The sequence below is a fragment of the Sceloporus occidentalis genome, unplaced genomic scaffold (assembly GCF_023333645.1).
Source record: "Sceloporus occidentalis isolate IW3139 unplaced genomic scaffold, rSceOcc1.0.p SCAF_28, whole genome shotgun sequence".
Taxonomy (NCBI): domain Eukaryota; kingdom Metazoa; phylum Chordata; class Lepidosauria; order Squamata; family Phrynosomatidae; genus Sceloporus; species Sceloporus occidentalis.
Genome location: NW_028317008.1, coordinates 12,697,059 through 12,723,587, shown reverse-complemented (window position 1 = coordinate 12,723,587; position 26,529 = coordinate 12,697,059). Strand labels below are relative to the sequence as shown.

Below are 26,529 nucleotides of genomic sequence, written 5' to 3'. Positions count from 1 at the left end.
ACATTTAGTATGTGTATGAGGATCTTTTGGTGATGAGAACGCAAGATGAATAAATACGAAAAATCCTGGGTTTGTTGTGTGAATTAATATCAAAGTTTCTGTATGTGATTTGCCTAATAGTGATCCATACTTTATAATAATGGATCTATTTTTGGCAGGCTTATACTCAACAGAACTTTCATGCAATTTCCCTTACATCCAATGGGATTAAACGTTAGTGTGAGACTTTGTGAGTTTCTATGCTGAAGCAGAACTACAAAATATCTAATAAAATGTAAATGTATATTACCCCTAAAGTGAAAACAAAGTTGCCATCCTCGCAGAAATTATAAATCTGATTCCTTTCTTGGATAATAATGTATGGTGCGTGTCATTACAATAGTATGGTTGTTAGTTTTATTTCCTATAACTATAGATTTTTGATGTTAGAACTACTTGCAGCTAATCTGAATGAGAAACACAACAATGGTTTACAAATTATTTTGTTGATCTGTATATATCATGTGTGGCATCAAAAACTTCATTGTAAAAATACCTGGTGTGTGTATGTTTTAACCTGACCTCATGAACTGTTCTCTCATCCAGGTGTGGCGCGTTGCATATCGGTGATCACATCTTGTCGGTGGATGGCACAAGTATGGAATATTGCACGTTGGCTGAGGCCACCCAGCTGTTAGCTAGCACATCTGAGCATGTGAAGCTCGAGATTTTACCCTACCACCAGACCCGCTTGGCATTAAAAGGTCCAGATCACGGTACGGTAATCTAAAACCTTATGTGCCTCGCTGCTGAACTAACATGTTCACAGTTTATCCTTTTTGTGTTATTTTCTAATAACCTGCAGGTGTTTCTCTGCAGAGTAAATGCCACTCAGCCCCATGATAATATGATAGCGAGTAGTACGTCCAGGGAAACATAACAATAAGTGAAATTAACACTAATAGCTCAGATAATAAAAGTGAGAACTTTCAGGAGGTTTCCGTTTATGTCCAGGTAAAAATTATTCCTCTGAGATGTTCCTCCAAGCCAAGCACGTGTAGTCTTGTGGTACATAATGGTTCTAGAGGTCAGAGGTGTTTATCCCTTCCAACATCTATGGCTCTTTATCGCAGGGTTTCATTCTACAAGCTGTGAATGCTCTTTTTCTTTTAATTATGAAACCTGATGGGATTCATAGCCTTCAAGCTGAGCAGCAAAACGTTTCCTTTGAGATATGATGCCTGTATGTATGAAAACAAATTATGTTAACTTCCACGAAGAAAAATGTTATTGAGGCTATGCATTAGATTCATTTTTTTTTTTCATTCAGACACATTTCACGGGTTGCACCAGATTAATAAAATCCTTTTAGACAGTAAGTAGGAATTCTGAAAAATAAATCAGATCCTTAATGTTGTTAAAAAATGCCAGCTGCTGTTATGAGATGCACAGATTGCACACATATTAACATTTAATATGCAAAGCAGCCTAACCATCTCACAAGAGGGCAAGTCTGGAGTACCACGGGGTGCATACTTCTGTGGTTCCGTGGGGAAAATGTAGAAAACATGGATTGCATCCAAGTGAAATATGCACTGTGGTAACAGACATTCATTGCGATAATGTGAGTTTGGCACTCATTTCTAAAGTAACATATGGTGATAACAGTAAAAGAAAAAGCAAAATTGATTAAGAAATGCTTGGAAAAATATGCTGGGAAGCCCATCTGCAAATAAACAACCATGTTGCTTTACTAAACGCCCAAGTCTTTCCATGTGTCCTGCGTTGACAGCCAAGTCTGTCCTTGTATGAAATAGAATATGTATAAGTTCCAATCCATGCACAAAATAGATCCTTAATCACCAGCGTTCTGAGAATAGCATGCCCTTGTTAATGCCAAATGCCTCTATTTGTTTTTCATTTGAATAACGTGCTCTGCCCTGTGGATGTACTCTATTCTATTCTATGTTACAATTTGTGGAGGTTTGCCACTGAACCTGCTCTTTCTGCATCTTTGAAAAATGAGATTAAATATAATTGTGTACATCGTGTGTAATCATGGGGGTCTGGTGATTTATGCCATTATGCATCTAATCTTCTTGCTTGCTGCTTTCAGTTTCGCTGCTGCCTTGTTCATTAAAATTCAGTTACCTTTCCCTCTTCTCTGGTTGTTTTGTTTGTTTTCCAATTTCTCGTCATCCCTTCATGCGGGCAGTAAAGGTTCAAAGGAACAAAGACGGGCAACTTCCATGGAACTCCTCTGCCAACAGCCACAGCCGCCAACATTATAACACCTACCACCCTGATCATTGCAGGACGCAAGCCATGAAATGCCAGAAACCACCTCCTCAAAAACTCCTTCGTAATGTCCCTTTCTTCTCCTGGCTTTCCTTTTTGAATTTGTTTTTCTGTTCTTTACCATACTTCAACATTCCAGGCATTGAAAACTTTTAGTTTTGTCACTCTATCCTTCTGACAATAACACAAAATTCTGTATTGTGAGAGTTCTAGGTGCGCGTTTTATTGGGTTGGGGGGCTATGGAAAACACACGCACAACACAACCTAGTTACTGTACTGACAGCAGGTGTGTAGTATGTTTGCACCAGAGTTCAAGAGACTTGTGTTAATTATGGCATGTCACAAATGAAAATGATAGTTGTGATGTGCATGCTTGTGTGTCAGTGCGTACACATCCAGATGTCAAGCCCCAGCTTAATGTCAATAACAGTTGTCTTGTTTGTCATGGGTGTTTTATATAGGCTGCCTCTAGTACATGGTTGTTATGTATTCTTGCGCAAAATTTGAATTGTGATGTTACCACCATAGCATTTAACAGATGGCCCAGTCTGTAGAAACATTCCATTGGCTACTGGAGTAATACAATTGCCATACAAACTTTACACCAGAATCCCTTTTATATGCAACACCTATAGTCTTGTCAGCTACAAAACACGATTTGGGTTTTATGCGTAGAAAATGACTATAAACCATGTCAGATGAGAAAGCGTGTTGCTAATTGTTCTTTCTTACAGCAGCATTGGTATCCTCATCCTTCTCTCCTACCTCCATGAGTGCATACAGCTTGAGTTCACTCAACACTGGTACCCTACCTCGCAGTCTGTACCCAACCAGTCCACGAGGGACCCTGATGAGGCGGAGAATGAAAAAGAAAGAATTCAAAAGCTCATGTAAGCTTCCTTGGTCTTTTCAAACATGCATTTATTCAAAGCCGTTAAAGGAAAGTTCTGGTACCATAATCACGTCCTAGAAAATCTCTGGTAAAACTATATTGGTAAAATATTTACTGGTAAAACCCGAGAGACTGTTGTTTCTTCCATTAACATTTTGTGTTTTTTACCTTATCTAATAACAGGGTTCTTTGAATATCCAAAGCATGCTTAATGATGAGTGTTTTAGTTGGATGAGATATAAGGCAGCAGAGAGTCTAAAGCGAGGTCGAAGGCTGGGTCACATGTGAAATCACTCACAACACATCTTAATGGAAAATACATTTCAGCATTAATTTCTCCTTCCATTAGCACTTATGAAAAAACATTAGCAGTCAAGTGCCTAATTTACCTGGATTGAGGAAATTACTGGCACACTATAATGTGATGTAGGCCTCAATTATGAGTGATTTCCTTGCTAAATGGCTCTTTATATTTGCCTTTTTACCATAAATTCAATGATTTTAGTGAAAACATGTAATGCATTATTTTATATCCCACAAAATGATATGACAGAGGTAACCTATGATAAATCTCTGATAAATGTTTTTATTTCTACCTGTGCTGAAAGTAGAGAGAAAAAAATGTTCAGCCAATTTCCTTTGAACCTTCTCAGAGAGATATTTATTGACTTCCCATTACAAGTATAGACTTCCATAGGTCAGTGCTTTACCATGATCTAAGTGACACAGCAATCATAGACCGAGAAACTGTTTTGATTAAAAAAACAGGATCATATCTAAAAGGATGTGTTGCCGGGTTATTGACTGGAGACATCATCAATTAAAATACACAACAACAAGACAAACGTTTGTACATACATATGGAATCTGTCACATCAAGTTGCAGTAGTCTGTTTTTTGGTTCATTTAGGGCAGTCACCGACTTTGAGGTGACTATGAGGTGCTGTCATTGAAAAGCTTGTCTTGCTGTATTTACCATCTCTGATATTTCTTGGTGAAATGTAGCAGCTATATGCATTTTGCTTTGTACGAATTTTAATTTAAATCAAATTTGCCAATTTCATCACTTTGCACAAATGTCCAAAAATCAGGAGGGACCCCCAACTACACAAACAAAAAACAAAGCAGAGAGCTCTGAATTTTCATTTGCATTTCGTTAGCATTTCCACTCTCACACTAAATTATTTTTTCTCGAGCACCCTCTCATGCTAACTCTCACTCTGTCTTCCACGTTCTCTCCTTAGCTTCTCCGCTGACCGCTTCCATGTCCCTGTCTCCTTTCCTGCAGCTCAGCTTCATCTTTTTCCACCTCTTGTTTCTCTGTCTTCTTTCTTCAACCGCTTCTCCCAATGTCTTCTTTCTTCATCTGTTTCTCAGTGAACCAGGTCTCCCTGGCCTGTCAGTGTTGCACCGATAGATGCATGCAGTAACTACCACAGTGTATATAATAAAAGCGTATCCTTTCCTGCAACTCAGCTTCATCTTTTTCCTCCTTTTGTTTGTCTGTCTTCTTTCTTCATCTGCTTCTCTCCATGTCTTATTTCTTCATCTGTTTCTCAGTGAACCAGGCCTCCTGGCCCACGCCTACAAAAGGGCACCCTCTCCCCCAATTGAAGGAAAGGGGAGAGGAGAGGCTGTCAGTGTGGCTCAGATTGATACATACAGTAACTACCACCGTGTATATGGTAACAGCGTATTATTCTATACTGAACCTAAAAGGAAACTCCAACACCAGTATAATGTATGAAGTATAAATCAGTAATGTGGTTCTCGGGAAAGTCACAGCGTTTGCTTGTGTAACGTGCAATACTGGAATATTAAGATATCTTATCCTTCCTCTGTCTTTCAGTGTCATTAGCCTCTAGCACCGTGGGATTAGCAGGACAGGTTGTGCACACGGAGAGCACGGAAGTTGTTCTGACTGCTGACCCTATAGTAGGGTTTGGGATACAGCTCCAGGGCAGTGTGTTCGCAACAGAGACGCTGTCTTCTCCACCTTTGATTTCCTATATCGACATTGACAGTCCAGCTGAAAGGTGAGCAAGTACTCATTTCTAACCCAATTAGGTGCAGCACCGATGTTTTATAATATCTTTGAGCACATAGAGTAGCAGGAACTAAGACTGAACCTGTGCAATTAATTTGCATGGGGAAAAAATAGAAAAACTATATCCATTATGTTATGCTTTTATATTTCATATCCATTGATAGGTTTACAAATTACATTGTTGAGAATAAATATTAACAATTGTTTTTTGATTCACAATGTACTTGTTGAATCTGCGCTACAGACATTAATATAAAGTCCTTGAGGGAAAATATATTTGAAATTCTAAATTATCCACGCACAAAGTCAAAGTGTTCCTTGTTGAATTTATATCGCTTTCATTCTTTATAATAAGTAGCGTGCAGCACAAATGAACAACATTTAACATCGTGGAAAATTAAAGCCACGTATGCAGCCTATTATGCAAATTGAAGAAAAAAAAGATTTCTGAATTTGATATTATGCTTTGAGTGCCCTGATATGTCATATTTTAGATATGTAATACTCGGTTATGTCTTTCTTCCCACACATACAGCTTGTACAACTGCACAGTGCACACCGACTTCTTATATTAACACAACTTCTTATACTAAGCAAGACAGAGAAATTATTCTTTCTAACGTAATTGTCCATAACGCTAAATAACATTGAGTGAAATATGGCATACAAGTTTTGATAGTAATTAACTTGTTGGAGTGGCAGTATGCTTTACAAGGTAATACATTAAACAGATGTGACTTGATGGCAGGTATTAATGTGTCTAGTGACTGAAGTCGGTTATGTCTGATTTGCCTTTATTAGGTACAAGCCAATTGATTTTCCTGGTAATTGGACCCTTTTATATCTTTTTTTTTTGTTTTTGTTTTTTTTTTCTTTCTAAGACTTTTCATTGTGTGCCCCAACAAAATGACCATTTTGTTTCTGGACAGAAAAATGTACAAGAGCTATTTTTGTCATACCTTTTTTTTTAGGTTTTCTAGTAAATTATGCAGAATTATTCACCCTGCATGCAGTGCATAATCAAATTTCTGTCCTGACAATAAAATATCATGTTCTTGATCTGGTATGGGAAGATTAACAAATTCCAGAGGCTCTGTCATGCAGGCTTTACTATCAGGGGGCTGGAGGCTATATTAATTACAAAAGAGAACAAGCATTGAAAGGCACATGGAGAGCTATAATACTTTTTTTGTGCCGGGGGAAAGCTTCATCATTCAGCACTATATGAACTCTGATCACTTCCTAAGAAAATACTAGCTTTGAATTATTAATCACGTCTTTGGGCCATTTCACTGGCTTCTCAGAATTACACAGTGTTTTTTTGCATTCTGAATTAAGGTGCTTTGCAATGATTCCAAAAACTCTATGTCGGAATAAATAAGTTAGTCCTTAGGTTTGATTGTAGAAAGGGTGATATAGAGATCTTGAGAATTTACTTCTAGAATGCAATATATAAGGGGCAGAGGTGATGGGAAGACAAGGTAAAATTAGTTGGGTATTGTTGGTAATTAGTTGGTAATTAGGTGGTTAGGTCATAAAGGTTTTTGTTGGTTTGAGGTCTTTTGGGAGGAGAAGGGATTATAGGTATGGCAAAACTGTTGGTTACAAGGCTGGATGATAGAAAGGAATGTTTGAGAGTTGTGAGACAGTACAAAGGTGAGAAAAGATTGTGTGTGTGGGAAGGGGGTTCAGCTGTAAGAGACCACAAGAAGCAAGTTTAGAGGTAGCAGGGGCAGAGGAATCGTTTGAAACCACCCACCATTAACCCCTTAATGCATTGTTTTCAATGGGTTTTGGGACCGCCCATTGTTCTTAAGGGATTAAGGTTTAAAAGCCATGCCAGAAAGTGATCCATGAATTGGGATATGCATGATTAGATTTAAATAATTAAAAAATGTACAGCTTTTCGGCTTTCGTGACGAAAGCTGTTAAATCTGATCGGACAGCAGAAAGCTGGCGATGCTGGCTTCTGCTGTCAGGGAGGAGTCCAGGTTGTCCCTGCCGCTGCAAGAAGGGCAGGACGTACCGGTACGTCCATAGGGGATTCTTGGGATGCATTTTTTGGATGTACCGGTACGTCCATAGGGGACTGAAGGGGTTAACACTTGACGCTGTCAATAGTGTTTTTGTAAATCTTATTGTGTTATGGTTTTACTAATATGTATGAAGGACATAACATACAAGCCCGAAGCCAAGATACAATGTGCATGAGCATGTAAAGCCCTCATTGCCACTAACTGTATACCTTCAAATAAAGATAATAAGAGGGGAAAAAGGGGAGAAGAAAGATGGAAAGTGGGGAAAAAGAGAAACAGAGGGGCAGAGAGGAAGGGGCCCACCGCAGAGATCCAGAAACCAGGTAATGTGGTGGGGGTCCTCTTGAGCCTTGGAGCCCCAGCCTGTTGTCATGATCTCACTTCACTAACGTGTAACTATGACCGGATTATGAAAAGGCTAGTGAGATGAGATAATTAAGCAAGAGTACCTAGTAATGATTGAGCACATTAAGTGCAGCTTTTAACACTGCATCACTGCAATTGGGTCCTTCACAATAAATTCATCTTCTGCTCTAATATAGTAGAATTCTAATCTATAAGACTACATGATCTTTAACTCTGACAGATTTTTAAAAGTGACCTGATGGATGTTCTGTGTACCTGGATATAAAAAAGGATACATTATGTGCTTGTGAAAGCAACTGGTTTCCATGATAACCATTATTGCCATGTATTATTGTGAACTACTGAGTAAGACTGCAGCACTCCCTGGTTTGACCATGTTATTTTTTCTTTCTTTAATCAACCCAGATGTGGAATTCTCCAAGTTGGAGACAGAGTGATAGCAATAAATGGTGTTCAGACTGAGGATAGCACTTTTGAAGAAGCCAATCAGCTTTTACGAGATTCGACCATTGCAGGAAAAGTCACCCTGGAAATTGAGTTTGATGTTGCAGGTAAGTGGATATGTTGAAAGAAGTGAGATTCCGTGGTAATGTGAAATAGTATGACATGGACCTTGTATGTGCTAACAGTTACACTTTGATATAATACAAAGTATTGTATGTTGTTTTCCAGAGTCTGTGATACCCAGCAGCGGAACGTTCCATGTCAAACTACCAAAAAAACACAATGTGGAGCTTGGCATAACCATAAGCTGTAAGTTGTTCATTAGTACTTAACTTTTAAAGGGGCGCTTCAATGCCAGTATGCAGCCCCACCAACGAAGAATGCTTTGTAAGTACTTAAGTAGCTACTTAATATGTGTTCTTTAGCTGTAGCTACCTTTAGGAGAAGCCACACATTGCCTCTCCATGGTCCAGTTTGCATGCCATTTTTGAAATTCGCAAACCATGTGGGTTTCGGAATGTTCGCTGACCTTGAGGAAGGCAAATTGTAGTATTTTTTCTGCTTTAGAGGGCAGTCCTCCCAGTCTCATCCCTGCATTTATATGCCATCTCTGCTGAAGATACCCATGTTTCCTGTCTGTATATGTTACCAAATTTTTGTCAAGCCAACATAACACACTGTAGCATTCTGGGCATGAATACACACCTGCGTGTACCATGTTTGATTTAATGTTTGCTGCTTTAAATAAAAAATGCCCTGAATTGTATTTAAAGTGTTATTTTACCTTTTATTAATACTTTGCACACTAATATATCAAATTCTACCAAAGTCTAGATAACACTGTTCATTGATAGTAGTGATATTGTATACAGTTGCTACACTTACAGCACAAGAGATACACACAATGTTATAGCCCAAAAGGACATGTATACTGTAATTGACTATATTCACACAGAACTGTGTTATCACCATGCTTTACACGTTAGTACTGTATCACGTGTGGCTAATGTCAATATTAAATGTCTCCTTGCAGACTTTAGTTTCACTGTCTATTTTTAACCTCCTTGTCCTATAGCACTCAGAGGGTTAAAAATAGACAGCAACAATAATTGGGGACATACAAATTGCCAATAGCAATTACAGCTTTGAATAGACAGAGTGGCGAAAAAGCAACTACATGTATTGTGTTTTTTTGGAAGAGGTTGTAATAAATTTTTGTGTTGGCTTTATTTTATATGAGCGTGTTCCAATTTGTCATGAAGCATTTAATTAGTTAAGAGATGTATTCTGTAATAAAATGGAATGCTATATCATTACCATTACTGCTGAGTCAATTGGCATTATATGAAGAATGTGTTTACATTTCCAAAATGGAAAACTATAGATAATATGGATCATGTGTGTCTGATTCACAGCTCCTTCCAGTCGGAAGCCTGGCGATGCCTTGATTATCTCTGATATAAAGAAAGGAAGCGTTGCACACCGGTGAGTAACCTGTTAGACTCTGACTTTCCAGCCTTGTACATGCTATAAATTATACAGTGCCGTCCACTAATATTGGCATCCTTGGTAAATATGTAAAGAATTCTGTAAAAAAATTGTCTTTATTATTTAACACTTTTTGTACAAAAAATACTATGCTCTTATGGATATCAAACAATTGCAAACACAACACAGGTTTATCCAAAACAAATAAATACATTGTAAAATATATGTGTGGCACAAATTATTGGCTCCATTTTAGTTAATACTTTGTGAAGCCTCCCTTTGCCAAGATAACAGCTCCGAGTCTTCTTCTTTAATGCCTGATGAGGTTGGAGAATACATGGCAAGGGATCTGAGACCATTCCTCCATACAGAATATTACAGAATATCTCCAGGTCCTTCAAATTTCATGGTTGGCACTAGTGGGCTCTCCTCTTCAGTTCACCCCACAGGTTTTCTATGAGGTTTAAGTCAGGGGACTGGGATGGCCATGGTATTACCTTGATTTTGTGGTCAGTAAAGCATTTTTGTGTTGATTGTGATGTATGTTTTGGATCATTGTCCTGCTGGAAGATCCATCCACGGCCAATTTAAAGCTTTTTGGGGCAGTCCAGTGTTCATTTTATGTCTGTTGATATTTGATAGAGTCCATGATTCCATGTATCCTAACAAAAAAGCCCCAAAACATTAAAGAGCCACCACCATATTTAACCGTGGGCATGAGATACTTTTCCATATGGCTACCTCTCTGTGTGCGCCAAACCCATCTTTGGTATTCATTGCCAAAAAGCTCCATTCTGGTTTCATCTGACCAGAGAATCCAATTCCATTTGAAGTTCCAGTGTCTGGCAAACTGAAGACGACATGTGATGATGTAGGTGACGTCGGATTGCAGTTTTGGAGACTTTCTGACCCCGAGATGCAACTAACTTCTGCAATTCTCCAGCTGCAGATATTTTTGGCCACTTGAACCATCCTCTTAGCAGTGTGTTAAGACAATATAGACACACATCCTCTTCCAGGTTGATTCATAACATTTCCAGTTGTTTTGCTATTTTCTTATACCCACTTCCCATTTAGTGAAGCTCAACAACAGCTATATTCCTTGGTCTTACTCGATGTGATGAATATTTATACCACACATATATTTCACAGTTTTATTTTTTTGTTGGCCAAACCTCTGTTGTGTTTGCAATTGTTTGATATCCATGAGAGTATTTATGAGTATTTTTGAAAGAAAACATCAAAGGGCTATACAGTAAAAACCATTTTTCACGTCCTTCTTTGCTCATATTTACTAAGGGTGCTGTAGCAGGAGAATAAAATAGCTGGACATTATGTCTAGAAGGATTAGGACTAACTTCAGCATGTGTGGTTCTGAAAAAGCTGAAAAAACCCAATCAGATGCTCTCCTTGTATTCACGTAACTAATGTTGCCGTTTTTTCATTATGTACCAGTATTAATTACCATTCCCAAATTAGCTCCGAGTCTGTTCTAGTTAACACAGATTTTAAATAATGAATCATGGATTTTAACATTTCTGAAATGTGACTTGTAGCTTTGTTTTACTACAATCGCCAAGTGAACACCCACATGGTCCATGTAGAGCATTCATCCTTTATGTCCTGGAACAAAATTGGATAATCCTGACTACTAAAAAACCTCAGTTTGTGAAAATCTAATTGTACAGCTCTGTGGAATATGATGGTACTATATAAATGAGTAGATAATAATACTATTAATGTTGCTTTGGCCATGATACTGACCGTGACTTGCCAGCTGCAGAGGACATCAAGTGGTGATTATAGTTTACATTTTGTTTCCAGCACTGGTACATTGGAACTTGGGGATAAACTACTTGCTATAGATAACATCCGGCTAGACAACTGCTCTATGGAAGATGCTGTTCAGATATTACAGCAATGTGAAGACCTTGTAAAGCTCAAGATCCGAAAAGATGAAGATAACTCGGGTGGGTACACAACAGAACCTGTGCTGGTACATTCATGTCACTAAATATGTCTCATCATGTCATGGACTGTACCGTCTCATGACAGCATTTTCATATAATAAAGCCTATGGTGTTCTCACACACCAAAAAATTAAAAAAAATACCATTGTTTGGCAGCATCTGGCCAACAGGCCTGTATTTGAAAAGCGGTTCCACCAGATCCCAATGATATTTTGCCTTATTTGCCTTTGTTTTATACCTTTCTGACCCTTTCTGTTTGCTACCATGGTCTAATTCTCCATCGCCCATCTACTAATGCTTTATCACCCCATGGCACAACATTAGCAGGAGTAAAGACTACAGTCTGAGATAATTAGAATTTCCTAACAGTATAATCAATAACACTGCTATTAATTGTAATCTGTCCAAATAAACACAGGCACAATTTTATTTATTTTCATTTAAAGAGAGGAAATATGAGATGTTTATAGTATAAGTGATTATCTTAGTTTTATTAAAATACTACATATCTGAACCGTGGCAACAGCTGAATTAAGCAACCGTCTACAGCAGGGGTGGGCAATTAATTTTCCCATGGGGCCACATGAGAAATTGGAATGGTTTTAGAGGGCCAGACCTCTACAAACTACAAACTCCGAAGCCTTGTCCATTTTGTTAACTTATGTGCTGTTTAATAAAGTTATTCAAGCCTACGTCATTGGTAGAGGTGCTTGAATAAGTAAGGCCTGAATAACTATTAGCACAGCACAGAAGTGAACAAAATGAACAAGGCTTCGGAGTGCATACCGTATTTTTCGCTCTATAAGACGCACCTGCTGATAAGACGCACCTAGATTTTAGAGGAGAAAAAAAAGGAAAAAATATTTTGAGCTAAAAAATGGGCTAAAATATTTATTACAATAACTGAATAAGCTATGAACACAGTAAGACACACGCAGTAAGACACACACAGACACAGTAAGACACACACAGACACAGTAAGACACACACAGACACAGTGAGACAGACACAGTAAGACACACACAGACACAGTAAGACACACACAGACACAGTGAGACACACACAGACACAGTGAGACACACACAGACACAGTAAGATACACACAGACACAGTGAGACACACACAGACACAGTAAGACACACACAGACACAGTGAGACACACACAGACACAGTGAGACACACACAGACACAGTGAGACACACACAGACACAGTAAGACACACACAGACACAGTAAGACACACACAGACACAGTAAGACACACACAGACACAGTGAGACACACACAGACACAGTAAGACACACACAGACACAGTAAGACACACACAGACACAGTGAGACACACACAGACACAGTAAGATACACACACACACAGTAAGACACACACACACAAACACAGTAAGACACACACACACAGTAAGACCTCCCTCCCTAACCCCCCTTCTCAGTATCTCCCCTCTAACTCCCTAACCCCCCCTTCTCAGTATCTCCCCTCTAACTCCCTAACCCCCCCTTCTCAGTATCTCCCCTCTAACTCCCTAACCCCCCCTTCTCAGGATCTCCCCCCCCCCGCCCCGGTCACTTACCTTAAACTCCTGTGTTGGAAGCGTGAGGCGTTTGTCTCGGGTGCCGGCGCTTCACTGCTGATCGCCGGCGTCTGACGTCATATGCCGGCGCCCAGCGTAAAGCGCCGGCACCCGAGACAAACGCTTCCAACACAGGAGTTTAAGGTAAGTGACCGGGGCGGGGGGGGACACCGGACTCATTGGTGAGTCACCAGGACACTCTTTGCGGGCCGGTCCGAGCTATTCAGCGGGCCGGATGTGGCCTGCGGGCCGTGCTTTGCCCAGGTCTGGTCTACAGCGTTCAAGACTAGATGTTTGATACCTTCCCAGATAAGCGATACGTGCCAGATTCTCCCATGTGGAAAATAAGAATGACCTCAGTAAATTTGTATTTCTGCCATCCTACACAGTGAGAATATGTTGACTAATGAAGATGCAAGACTGTTAATCTCCTAAATGTGTATAATTAATTGGAAATTATCTCAGCTGTAAGATTGAGATGCAAGACCAATAATAACCATTTTGTCACTTACAGATGAACAAGAGAGCACCGGAGCCATTATTTACACAGTTGAACTGAAGAGATATGGAGGCCCATTAGGAATAACTATTTCAGGAACTGAAGAACCATTTGATCCCATAATAATCTCCAGTCTTACAAAGGGAGGGCTAGCAGAAAGGTATGTTGTGCCATGCATAGTATGGGCATTTGCTATGGCTACTTACTGAAACCATATACAGTACTGCAACTCATACCGTATTCAAGAGCACATTATCTTGGCAACTGCATATAACAAAAAAAATCAGTATTTTAAATGTAAATCAACTTTATTAGGTTTATTACTTCACTAAATAAACATTAGCACCAAACTCTAGGACAATATAAACAAAAAGGCTACCCAAGTGTAGAATAATGGCTGGTACCAAGCATATTGCTTAACGCAAGTAAACCTAGTAATGGCTCAGAATCAGAATCACTTTTTATACATAAATCCATTTGTTTACTCTGTAGCCTTCGTGGTGAAGACAGTCTGTAGATCCTTTGACTTGGAGCAGTGGTTTTCAACACCTGAATTTAAAGAAATATTTGTTTGTGGCTATTGAGGCCTGGATTAGGAATCCACTGGTTTAGATAATTGAATGTCTATACCTAGGCAGTTATTTTTAATTAGTCACTGCTATTCAAAATGGAGGGACATTTTTTACTCATTTAGCCATTCTTTCAAACACAGAAATGTCACGTCGTCACATTCTAACTACTCTGCCATATTTGCCCTTCTCAAAGGAGAAGCCATCTTGAATCTCATGCGGTGCTTGAAAGTGTAAGGAACCGTCACCATAACTTTAATGGCACATTGACGCAGAAACTGTATCTTTCAAAATACATTTATATCATATTTATTTTGTCATTTAATTTTTAGGCCTACATAAAAAAGATGAAGAACTGTATATGCTTTTGAAACACAACACACAGTATCACCTTTATCTAAAGAATACACAGCCTCACACGCACTCATGCTTACTGCGCAGGCAATGACCAACAGATGGACAAGACTTTTGTGTACAAGACTCTTGTGTACATACGCAGTCTGCTCAGATGGCTATTTTATGTTAGTGTGGCATTCCGCCATCTCGGGTGATGGCCAAAGTTGAAATAAACATTGCTATAGACCATAACTTTGCAACGTGTGTGTCACAGCAAAATCATACCAAATGCAATGTTTACTGAGCAGTTGGAAGATATATATCATTTAGATACAATTTCCATCGTTATTTTGAAAGATTTATGTGTGTGTTCGCAGGGGTGAAGCACTCAAAAGTGCATGCGGGCAATGTGTGCAGCAAGACAGGGCCTAATCGGCATTTCTTACAGCATCATCTCCCCATTATTGATACCCAAGCCACCTGTGATTGCCAAATAAGAACTATGAAAAGCCTGGCTTTAGCTTTCTAAAGATTGACTGAAAGCAGACTGCTTTGAATAGAATGCAATATTAAGTAACATGGACAGTTGTCGATTTGCCGTTATTATAGGCAGATCCCACGATAATTCCAATCAGTCAGTCCATTCAGGACATCACTTTAAGTGTCCGTCTACGCACACGGATAAAATAACTTTGATGCGGCTTAGAAATATCCTTGGTGTGTTTCTCGTATCATGTATCCTAGACATGTCTTTGTTGAAGGGGTCACAGAGCCAAAGTACGAGAAGCTCATTACATGCCCACCTGCTGGCAATGATTTCATCGAGGGATTTAATATTAAAATTACCAGAAGCCGTCAGCGCAGTGTAGCGGCGCTCCAAGCATTACTAGCCTTTATATTGAGTGGTATTACACTTCTAAACATTTTCTTGACTGTGGTTTCAATTGCAATATGTGGAGTTGAACCCGTTATTCCTGTTGGGATATTGTTATTAAATGAATTAGAATGTTGATTCATACCACATCAATCCATTTTTTTCTTCTTATGTTTGTCTTTTTTGTGTGAATACCAATAAGTAAACTGAGCTTTGTTGTCCCACATGGGACAAGATCAAACTATGAAGAAGACTAAGCACATACACACACTATACTCTCCTGCTGCGTAAAAAGAGATATAATGAAATGTATATGCTTTGTTGCAGAACTGGCGCAATACACATAGGAGACCGAATTCTGGCTATCAACAGCAACAGTTTGAAAGGGAAGCCTTTGAGTGAAGCCATTCATTTGCTACAGATGGCAGGAGAGACGGTCACTTTAAAAATAAAAAAACAAACCGATGGTAAGCTGAGCAATAGGACGGGGGGTTCTTTGGTAATGTCTGTTTGCAGAAAAACATCCATAAAATCATGCAATTCTTTGAGCAGAAATATCATTAAATTGACACATTCACGTTGACTCTTTAGATTCTGGGTTATATGCTTCAACAGCCATGACTAACGGGTTTGGGAATATATTGGAAAATCAAAGGGACCACGCAGCCATTATATGCATTATACTGCTTGATGGCTGGAATGTCCCTTTACGTTAATCCCTAAACAACTCTCTCCTAGATTACAACTACTCCCAGGTTGCAGAGATGTTCTTAGAAACTGTGGGGAATGTTCAGTGCAATTGTATGTCCCATAGCAGGTTTCCCCTGCAATAACAGATGAGTTAGTGAATATTACAAGATCAGGCATTTCATCTCTTGGGCTATAACCAGCCCCATCATTTGTAGCCCATGGTTTATAATACAGCAAAAGAAGTATTTCTGTATGACAGCATGTTTTTTAAACGTGTTATTCCCTTTAGAAACAAGTCCCAAGCCATTTACACCATCCAGCAGGATAAGTGAGATGTGTGATGTGGATGACGAGACACCGGTTACACAGAAGTCCAGCAACCTATCTGATGTGTACTCCACCACAGTTCCTAGTGTGGACAGTGCGGTGGAGTCCTGGGATGGATCCGCTGTTGACACCACTTTTGGAAGTCAAGGTAAATATCTGTGAAGTTGTTCACTTTTTTTAAATTTTAGTTTAAATGTCATTGTGCTGGTCAAACGTATGCTTGAAACATGCTTTCCTGATGTTTTCCTAGTTGTCTGATAAGCAGGCGATCCAGGCCTATCCATGGCAGTTGTCCATATACCGTATTTGCTCGATTATAAGACGACCCCCCAAAATCTGAATATTAATTTAGGAAAAAAAAGAAAGCCTCAATATAAGACGACCCTATAGGAAAAAAGTTTTACCAGTAAATTCATGTAAACTATTTTTAATTTTTTAAATAAAAGCTATGATTGAGAAAAATCCTTTTAACCCTCTAAATACCACTGTGCCCCATGAAATGCCTGTTAACCCTCTATATGCCACTGTGTCCAATGAAATGCCTTTTGACCCTCTATATGCCACTCTGCCTCCAGAAATGCCAGAGTGGCATATAGGGGGTTAAAAGGCATATAGGGAGGTATAAGGCATTTTAGGAGGCAGAATGCTAGTTGCTGTGGTGATAAGATCACCATTTTTGTTTTTTGAAGTGCACAAGAAGCACATCTGACATAGACATTAAAATTCTACTAACACAGAATCAGCCTGTCTACCATTGATCTCAAAGCATTTCAAGGGCAAAGATATTGTGTCCTGGACATATATGGATATGTACTGCCGATCACTAGAATGTACCGTCGCTGTGCCAGTAGTTCCTGGTTTAATTCATATTTTCGGAAGTATTGTGTGTTAGTTTAATCACTTACTATCTCAGTGTTTCACAGGATGCATTGGCTCATCATTCATTAAAGATTGAGATGGCAGATTTGAACTTACTTTTGACCTTTAATAGTCATGTTGTCTGCTCTTATGACTGATTTACCTTCAGCGCTGCTTTTAAAACAGATTACCTTACGTCGTAAAAGTAGATGTCAGGTGAAGGATGTGTTTATGGTTCATTGATACGACGTGGATCAAAACCTGAAATGTTAATGTAACTGCCTCCCTGCGGGGGAAAGTTCACCTTCACCTTTAGTGTAACTAAATTAATCAAAACCTGTTATAGATTATATCTTTTTTAATTTTGTCAAATCAGTAATTGTTTAGTTTACAATTTTACCCAATGGAAGCGGAGATATTTGGCATAAAGTGGCAAAACAAGTATTATCTGATCATTTTTGTGTCCCTTACAAAGGCAGGAACAACAATCAGCAGCTTAAAACTTAAAGGGATAGTTTGCAGTGTTCTGTAGTGAACTTCTGTGATTTTCTTCAGGGGGTAACTTCCAGGCTTCTGGATTCAGCTTCAACGCGTTTGAATGGAGAAACCCGAAGCAGAAAGGCAGCTTATCTCCACTAAGCAGGTCACAAACTAACCATTATCAGGATACGGGGCTTAGTGATGACGAATGGGATAGACCTACAACTAGTAGGTAAGTAGCTGTCACGTATAGGAAATATACTGTATAGCCACCAACGGTCCTGGCCGCTCCACTGTTCTGTTGACTGCTGGCAAATACATTTTCAAAATCAGGAACCCCTCACAGGCAAAAGGGGCAGATATGGGACATGTTGTAGCACCAGAACATTGCCCACGTAACATGGATGGAGAATACTGTACGTTGACTGCTAGGTAGTGGTGCTAGACCTACTTGTGTTGTCACTAAATATTGTCTATGTGGCAAGATCAAAATATACTACGTGACACTTGTTGGTACAAAGCAAACTGCCACTGTAATTCAGAAATAATGTGAAATGCATCATGGATAGCAAATTAAAGAGGTTTTATTGATCAGTTGGAGGCACATGCCCCATTCCTCCAGTGAATCCTGAAATAATGGCGCAAATCCACATTTTCACTTGAATTGTAACAGCCTGCTTAAGGAACACAGTACATTGAGCCATGCCCAAAGACTCAGCCTAGTCCCAGAGGTGTAGATTATGTTGTAGAGGGACATAAACATATGTATTTGTGTTCCGGCACAATCACAGAATTAGCAGTTTGACACACAGGCTATATTGTGTAAGTACAGCAATCCCCTAGCCCTGAGCAACGTGGTGTCAACGTCACACCACCTGTTTTCCAAAAAATGCAAAAAGCCCTTGGTTATTGCAAATTACTCTGTTTCCGCACCTGTATATTAAAATTTTCAGTGGTACCTGACAAAGCGCACTCCGTTTAGAAGAAAATCTATACCTCCCAGCATCAATTAAAATTGCTCGAATTTTGGAAATGTGAATAAAAAGCCATTTGCATCATATTCTGTTACTCTGTGCTACACGCATCCCTGTGCATACAGAGTCACAATTTATTCTGTACTATTAGAAATTACCCTGAAGCAGGTGAGTAGTTTGTCATTATGTGTTTCTAGCGGTCAAGCTTTTTTTCCCCTCTCCCCCTCAGTTACACCGTAGGACAAGGAGAACCAGAACCTGATCAAGAGGAAAACTTCTGGTCCCAGGCACTGGAGGACTTAGAAACATGTGGCCAGTCGGGGATCCTGAGAGAGTTAGAGGTACTGCACGCTCACTGAGCAGCCCGTGGGACCGCTCGCATTTCCTTGTTCACCCTTTCAACAACCCTTTTTATAATTTCTTCCAGGAGAGTCCCGATACACACGCATACATCAGAAACATGATCCTCCTGGTATATCATGTGTGGGCATGTCTTTGTGTGTGTGTGTGTGTGTGTGTGTGTGTAAAACTTAGCATGGTTCTGCATTTATAATTCTGATTTTTAAACTGCACCTTGCACTGGTTTGTGATATGTGGGTGTAAATAATAACATAATATGTAAAACGATCTTCTTGTAATACTGAATATATAGCTGTATTGGTCCAACATGGAGTACTTTAAAGTAGCAGGAAGTGTTCCTGGCAAGCTGTCTAAACACTATAGGAAATGTATAATGTTATCAGACACAAGAAGACAAAATGTATCCAACTTCCAAAGACGGTACAGCGCTACGGAATTTGATGGCGCTATATAAAACAATAAATAATAATAAGAAGAAAGCGCTGACAACATTCTGTATCTTCCATCATCCCAGTGTGATACTACCAATGTGTAATGTAGGTCAAAGAGTGACAATGTTTTTTCTACTTACTCTGAAGGCAACAATCATGTCAGGCAGCACGCTGAGCCTAAATCACGACAACGCACAGCCACGTGGACAGCTGGGGAGACAAGGAAGCTTCCAAGAAAAAAACTCCGTCAGGCAGCATTACAGCCAGAATGCCCGCAGCAACACTTTACCGTCTGACGTTGGAAGGAAATCTGTGGCCATGAGAAAAATTAAACAAGAAATGAAAGAAATTATGTCACCTACTCCTGTGGAGTTACACAAGGTGAGAATCCCTGGTCAATGTAGTGGATATCATTCTCCCTACTCGCCATCACACACACCTGTATCAATTCATTCACCAACTGGAGGTTAAAGGAATGCCATTGGGTGCTTCTGTTATTGCGCAATGAGTGTCCTGCAAGTTCTTGGTTACCAGCTTTCTCCTGACATTAATCAGCTAGACGGTCCAAGTCAGCATCAGCAGGCACTCCAGCTCTCGCAGCTTTTTGCACTGAGCCACCATGCTTTGGTATGTGGGAAGGAGTGTTATGGCTTCAATATCTCAAAATTAAAAATATAAAAAAAAAAAAAAGGTAGGTCTTTCAAAGAACTTGAAAAATAATGTCTAAAGTTTAATGTAGCTAACATTAGTACTGTCTCCAAAACAGGTCTCCTTATTTAAGGACTCTGATCGTGAGGACTTTGGTTTTAGCGTTGCTGATGGTTTACTGGAAAAAGGTGTATATGTAAAGAATATTCGTCCAAACGGGCCTGGAGATATAGCTGGCCTAAAGCCATATGACCGGCTTTTGCAGGTAAAAGATCCGCCCCAGAGTAATCGAAACCCTACAGTTACACCATTAGAATTATCTTTTATTTATATGATGCCAACAATTTACGCAGCGCTTCATACAATACATATATTCAAGGGGTACGACAAGACGAGAATTGACAGACTAAGACAAACCGATACATTAGGGGGAGAGAGCTCTGCTCACAAGCTTACAATCTAGATGGAATGGGGTGAGGACAAACTTAAGTTGTGGAGAAAGATGAGCGGTAGTGTGAGGGCTGTATCAGCGACAGGGAAGTTCTAGCAGCTAAGATGGTGCAGCTTCTCTGATGCACCCAATGTAGATGTGTTTGGCATTATTTGACAGTAAAAACGCAGCACTAGCAAGAAGCTTTAATAGATGCTGGTTCACTTACCGTGGTTGCACACACAGGATGTTTGGACACTGCGTCCAAGACTATTCTTTAAGCATTCTTTCTTAATTTAATTCACTTCTCTTGCATGCCCCCATAAAACATCCACTAAAAACATGTCAGAAAGATAACAAAACGCTGACATATTGCCAGGGAGAAGACAGAAATGAGATGTTACGTGCTGCGTCCCTTTAAAAAGCCGCTTAATATAAAATCCCTGCCACCCCTACTAGAGAATTCGTATTAAAGTACCTGTCCAATTTAACCCCTTCAATCCCAGGGGTTTTTGGTACCTCAAAGCCCAGAGCAATTTTGCCATTTTTGGGGTATGTCGGTTTAGGGATTATTCTCTTTTCCTGTGAATAGTGTACCCATATAAACTATATATTGTTTTTTCAAGGAGAGATTGAGCTTTCGTTTGATACCATAGTTGGATGATTAGCTGAAAATTTAGAATGAGAAATTTAGTAAAAACCAGCAAAGATTAGAAAAATAAACTAATTTTTTTTTACATGTTCCCTCTGAATCCTCACAAAATTAGGTAAAGTGATGGAAAATCCCCTCCAAGTTTATCAATTTAGGTGTCCTGATTTCAGAAATACCTAATTTATATAGATTTTCCAGACTTTCCCAGCACCAGGGAGCATACTATAGGGTGTACAATTTTGTATAATTTTTATGCCTATGGCTTTACGGGTTTTGGGGTTGTCAACGGGGGCAGGAGGGTTATACTGGCTAGCTGTTATGCTAGGGCAATGGGAAGTAAGGTTTTTTTAAGAATTTTTTGTATTATCTTTTTTTATATATTTTTTTAATTTTAATTTTTTTACATTTTTTTTGTATTTTTTATATATTATTTTTACACAGTAATGGTTAGAGGTCCTCCTAGGGACCGCCTGAACATGCCAGTGATGTCACAGTGACATCACAGCTCACATTTTAATTTTTTTAAGTATTATTTATATTATTATTTTAGTGATTTATTTAATATTATTTTTAAATGACTAACCTGTCACGAACGCACTCTACTCCAAGCGTGCGCGTAACTTGGTTCTGGTGGTAAAAGGGTTAAAATTCACTATCTGTCTGCACTAGACCGGAAATAGTGATAAAAATACAAATATCCACCCTTAATACCACCCGCAATTAACTAGAATGATATAACAAATATCAAAATAACGCTGCCACCACCAAGACAATTTAGAAATGGGGTGTCTTGGTACCCCAAGTGAATCAGACTATAAAAACCCACACAGTATATTTTAACCCAAAAATTATGTGATTTAAAATTACCAATAAAACAGTCTCTTCAGGTAACGTGAGTCTTTACCAGACAAAGGCAGAACTTAATAAACGAATATTTATTATTAGGGCTGCAACAACTAATCGATAAAATCGATAATAATCGATAATGAAATTCGTTGCCGACGAATTTCATTATCGATTAGTTGAATCGATTATTATCGATTATAAAATGAGGGTTTTTTCAGAGCAAACGCTCTGAAAAATACCCCTCATTATATAATCCGTTTAGTCTGACTCACAGCAGCAGCTCCTACTTACCAGTCCCTCCCTGTAATCACTGTGACAACTTGCCCCGCCCCCTTCCTTCTCCCAGAAGGCCAGAACCACATGGCTGTGACACTCATCTAACTGTAAGTATAAAATTAATATTTGGGCTGCTGAAAGTTAGGGTAAGTGGGAGTTAATTTAGGGGCAGTTATGGTTAATGGGGTGTTTAGGGTTAATTTAGGGGAAGTTATGGTTAATGGGGTGTTTAGGGGCAGCTATGGTTAATGGGGTGTTTAGGGTTAATTTAGGAGCAGCTGTGGTTAATGGGGAGTTTGGGGTTAATTTGAGGCAGTTGTGGTTAATGGTATGTTTAACCCCTTCGTGACAAAGGCTGATTCTATTTTTTGTACCCTTCGTGACAATGGCTGTTTTATCGTTTCTGCGGTGTTTGTGTTTAGCTGTAATTTTCTCTTAACCCATTTACTAAACCCACACAAGTTATATATAGTTTTTTTCAGGACAAGAAGGGCTTTCTTCAGACACCATAATTTTTTATATATGATGTAATTTTCTATAATAAAAATAATAAAATATGACGAAAAATTGAAAAAAAAAAAAAATTTCTCACTTTTATTTGAAAAATCTTTTATTCATCATAAAAAACTACTGAAAAAACCTGCTAAATAGATTCTACTATTTGTCCCGAGTTTAGAAATACCCAATGTTTTTATGTTTTTTTGCTTTCTTCTACACGTTATGGGGCAATAAGTACAAGTAGCGTTTTGCTATTTCAAAACCATTTTTCTCTGAATCTGGTAATTCTGTCTCTATGTGGTATTTGGGGCATCTTTGAAGCCAGCAAATTAAATTTACCCCACCAAACCATATATTTTTGAAAACTAGACACCCCAGGGTATTTTAGATGCTGATAGTTTAACCCTTTCCATGCACTAATCCTACCACCAACCCTTGTCAAAGTTTGTGATAGTAATTGTTTTTGCTGTTTTTTAAACATACTTTGTACTTCAGGTGTAAAATTACAGCTCCTGGTATATGTCACTGTCCCACAACACGATATGTGTTCAGCAACATCTCCTGAGTACATTGATACCCCACATGCATGGGTTTGTCAGATTGTTTGGGGGCAAAAGGGCCAAATTTGGAACATGCCTCCTCAGCCGTATACCGCTGCATGGCAACAATTGCAGCAAAAATAGTAGGGAAGGAAAGGGTTAATGGCTCTAATAAAAAAAATTAAAAAAACCCTAAAAAAAAGTACAAAAAAAAATAAAAAGTAAAAAAAAATGTAAAAAAAAAGAACCCCAAAAACAATTGCCACTATGCAAGATCACTGTTTATGCAGTGATCAATGGCAATGAAGGGGTTAATATTAAATGGGTGGCTCTTATAAGAGCCTTTGGATCAATAATAATATATATTATTGAGAATACCTAAAAACACACTGATCTGTCTCTCTCCCTCACTAGAAGCAAGTGAAGGAGGGAGGCAGATCCAATACTAATCAAAGGCAATGTTTAGAAAACATTGCCTTTGATTTATCAGATCATGATCACTCTTATGAGTGATCTGACCACTAGGGGTGTTATTCACTGGATGTCCATGACATCCAGCAACACCCCCCCCCCCGATGATGACAGCAGGCTCCGCCCCCGGCTTGATGGGCACCGCCATCTTGAAACACCGCATGTGTTTCGAAGACGCCGGCACCGGGAAGGTAAGTTGAGCATTTAGGAAGCGATCGCGAGTCGCTTCCTTTGCTAAACAGGTGTTGCAAAGATGCCTCGATACTGAGGCATCTTAGCAACACCAGCTAAGCAAAGGAAGCGACTCGCGATCGCTTCCTAAACCCGTTTTTCGGCGGCGGGCGCCGCCATGTTTGAAAGACGTGCAGTCTTTCAAACATGTTTTTTTATTTGCTCCTAGGAGCGATCGGGGGGGGCCGGGAATGTTTTTTTTGGTGTTGCTCAATGCCTCGATGTCGAGGCATTAGAGCAACACCGTTTGAGTGAAAAAATCGATCACGGATCGATTTTTTCACCCGTTTAAAGACGTGCCGGTCCTGGCACGTCAATTGTCATAATCGTCACGATTTTCGGTGACGTGCCCGGACCGGCAATTGTCATCAAGGGGTTAAGGTTAATTTAGGGGCTGTTGTGGTTGACAGGGTCTTTAGGGTTAATTTAGGGGATGCTGTGGTTAATGGGGTGTTTAGGGTTAATTTAGGGGCAGTTATGGTTAATGGGGTGTTTAGGGTTAATTTAGGGTAGTTGTTTTGATGGGGTATTTAGAGTTAATTTAGGGGTAGTTATGGTTAATGGGGTGTTTAGGGTTAATTTAATGATGAGGACTGAGGGTTAATTTGATTAATTTAATAAAGTTAACTTAAGGTGCAGCTAGAGATAAAGGGGGGCCAAACTAAGGGGAATCTAAATCCTGGGGCAATGAAGATTAACCCAGTACTTATTTAAAAAAGTATGATGTCAGTGTGATGTGAACGGGTCTGTGACTCTGTGAGGGCACCATGAGATATCTGGGGGGTATAAGGCATATCAGGGGAGGACGGAGAGACATATCCGGGGGTATAAGGCATATACGGTATATAAGGCATATGTGGGGAGGGCAGTGTGGCATGTCTGGGGAGGACGGAGTGGTGTATCAGGGTGTATAAGGCATATCTGGGGGTAGACTGGAGTGGCATATGTGGGGAGGGCAGCGTGGCATGTCTGGGAGGTAGTGTGGCATGTCTGGGGAGGATGGAGTGGTGTATCAGGGGGTATAAGGCGTATCAGGCACAGTGGCATATGTGGGGGTGGAGTGGCATATGTGGGAGGCAGCGTGCAGTGGCATATGTGGGATGCAGCGTGGAATGGCATATGTGGGAGGCAGTGTGGAGTGGCATATGTGGGAGGCAGCGTGGCGTGGCATATGTGGGAGGCAGCGTGGCAAGCCTGGGCTCAAACGTGCATAAATTGGGGGGGGCTGGTTGGGAAATAAAGACAAGAAATGTATTTTATCAAAGTTTTTTTTTATTCTGATGTTTGTATTTAACAATTTGTTTATTAAATTATTTTAAATAAATGAAAAATTTACATTCATTTTTTTATCCGATTAATCGATTAATCGAAAAAATAATCGGCCAACTAATCGATTATGAAAATAATCGTTAGTTGCAGCCCTATTTATTATGAATAAAAAAATCACAGTGCATACACAAAAAGATAACAGATTATTTACACCAACAGATAAAAATAAAAAGGAGAAAATTACAGAAAACCTAACTACTCACTGAATGGTCAAGTAACAGTTTTTCTGTCCGTAGGGCTCCGGCAAGGAAAGATGGCAACTTACTCAAAATTAGATCTTGGCCCCTAGTAAGCACACTGACCAATCTTCTTTCACTAACTTTATACTCTTTCCCAGTTCATCTCGAGTTTCCAAGCCGGCCCAGAGGTGGTATAAGCAGAGGGAAGGTGTACCATAAGTGACCTCCCCCTTGAGTAGTGGAAACATATCCGTCAAAATAACTTATTTTCATTTTATCGTCCCTCCTGTGCTCGCCACAGCCATAATTCATGCATTTATGAATTTCCTGTAAATTGTGAAGTCCATAGATATGTCACACTTGCTACATATGACTGACCATCATAGACTTCACAATTCCTTCCAAACCGTTTACGTTGCGCTGTCATGTTTGTACTCTTTTTGTAGGCTGCGCTTTCCCCGTTCTAGGTATGCACACAAGGAGGTATGATAATGAATATATGAGTTATTATTGATATGTGTTGGATATGACCTGGATATGAGATGGTTTTCCTGACTGCTAGTGGTCACTTAGCATATCAAAGAATCCAGTATTATGAGGGGGAAACAGGCATATGGTCGTCTACATTTGAACCTAGACAAAACGGCAGCTCCACTGCAGGACCTACCACCCTGTAGAAGGCCCCGGTTGGAGTCCGAGCTTCAAAGGACACATTTATCTCACAAGACCTTTTGGCACCACATGACTGTACAATCAAATTAACCCCTCTCATACTGAAATTGGCCATACCATCTCTACCAAGTAGCAAGTCCATGTATGCACTACACAAGATGGTGTGACATAACCGTTTTTTTTTTTTCAGCTTTTCTCTTTCAGGACGGGAGGGGGAGTGAGAGACATGGTTTCTCACTCCCCTCCCCGCGATCCC

At 39.5% G+C, this 26,529-nt stretch overlaps 1 protein-coding gene across 7 annotated transcripts in view; it reads left to right on the top strand.

The window, feature by feature from the left end:
* Window positions 1-26,529, top strand: part of LOC149299842 (glutamate receptor-interacting protein 1-like) — a 206,876-nt gene that overhangs the window by 179,690 nt on the left and 657 nt on the right. For 2 of the 7 annotated variants that reach the window (XM_089486243.1, XM_089486240.1), the window contains exons 9-23: window positions 586-755; window positions 2,195-2,341; window positions 3,016-3,168; window positions 5,020-5,206; window positions 8,025-8,170; window positions 8,292-8,372; window positions 9,479-9,548; window positions 11,376-11,525; window positions 13,590-13,763; window positions 15,710-15,849; window positions 16,362-16,547; window positions 17,813-17,969; window positions 18,941-19,052; window positions 19,650-19,883; window positions 20,269-20,415. In XM_089486243.1, coding sequence (XP_089342369.1) covers window positions 586-755; window positions 2,195-2,341; window positions 3,016-3,168; window positions 5,020-5,206; window positions 8,025-8,170; window positions 8,292-8,372; window positions 9,479-9,548; window positions 11,376-11,525; window positions 13,590-13,763; window positions 15,710-15,849; window positions 16,362-16,547; window positions 17,813-17,969; window positions 18,941-19,052; window positions 19,650-19,883; window positions 20,269-20,415 — 2,254 coding nt within the window. Of the gene's footprint in view, window positions 1-585; window positions 756-2,194; window positions 2,342-3,012; window positions 3,169-5,019; window positions 5,207-8,024; window positions 8,171-8,291; window positions 8,373-9,478; window positions 9,549-11,375; window positions 11,526-13,589; window positions 13,764-15,709; window positions 15,859-16,361; window positions 16,548-17,812; window positions 17,970-18,940; window positions 19,053-19,138; window positions 19,184-19,649; window positions 19,884-20,268; window positions 20,416-26,529 lie in introns of all 7 variants that reach the window. The other 5 variants (XM_089486244.1, XM_089486242.1, XM_089486241.1 and 2 more) reach the window with 5 other exon arrangements.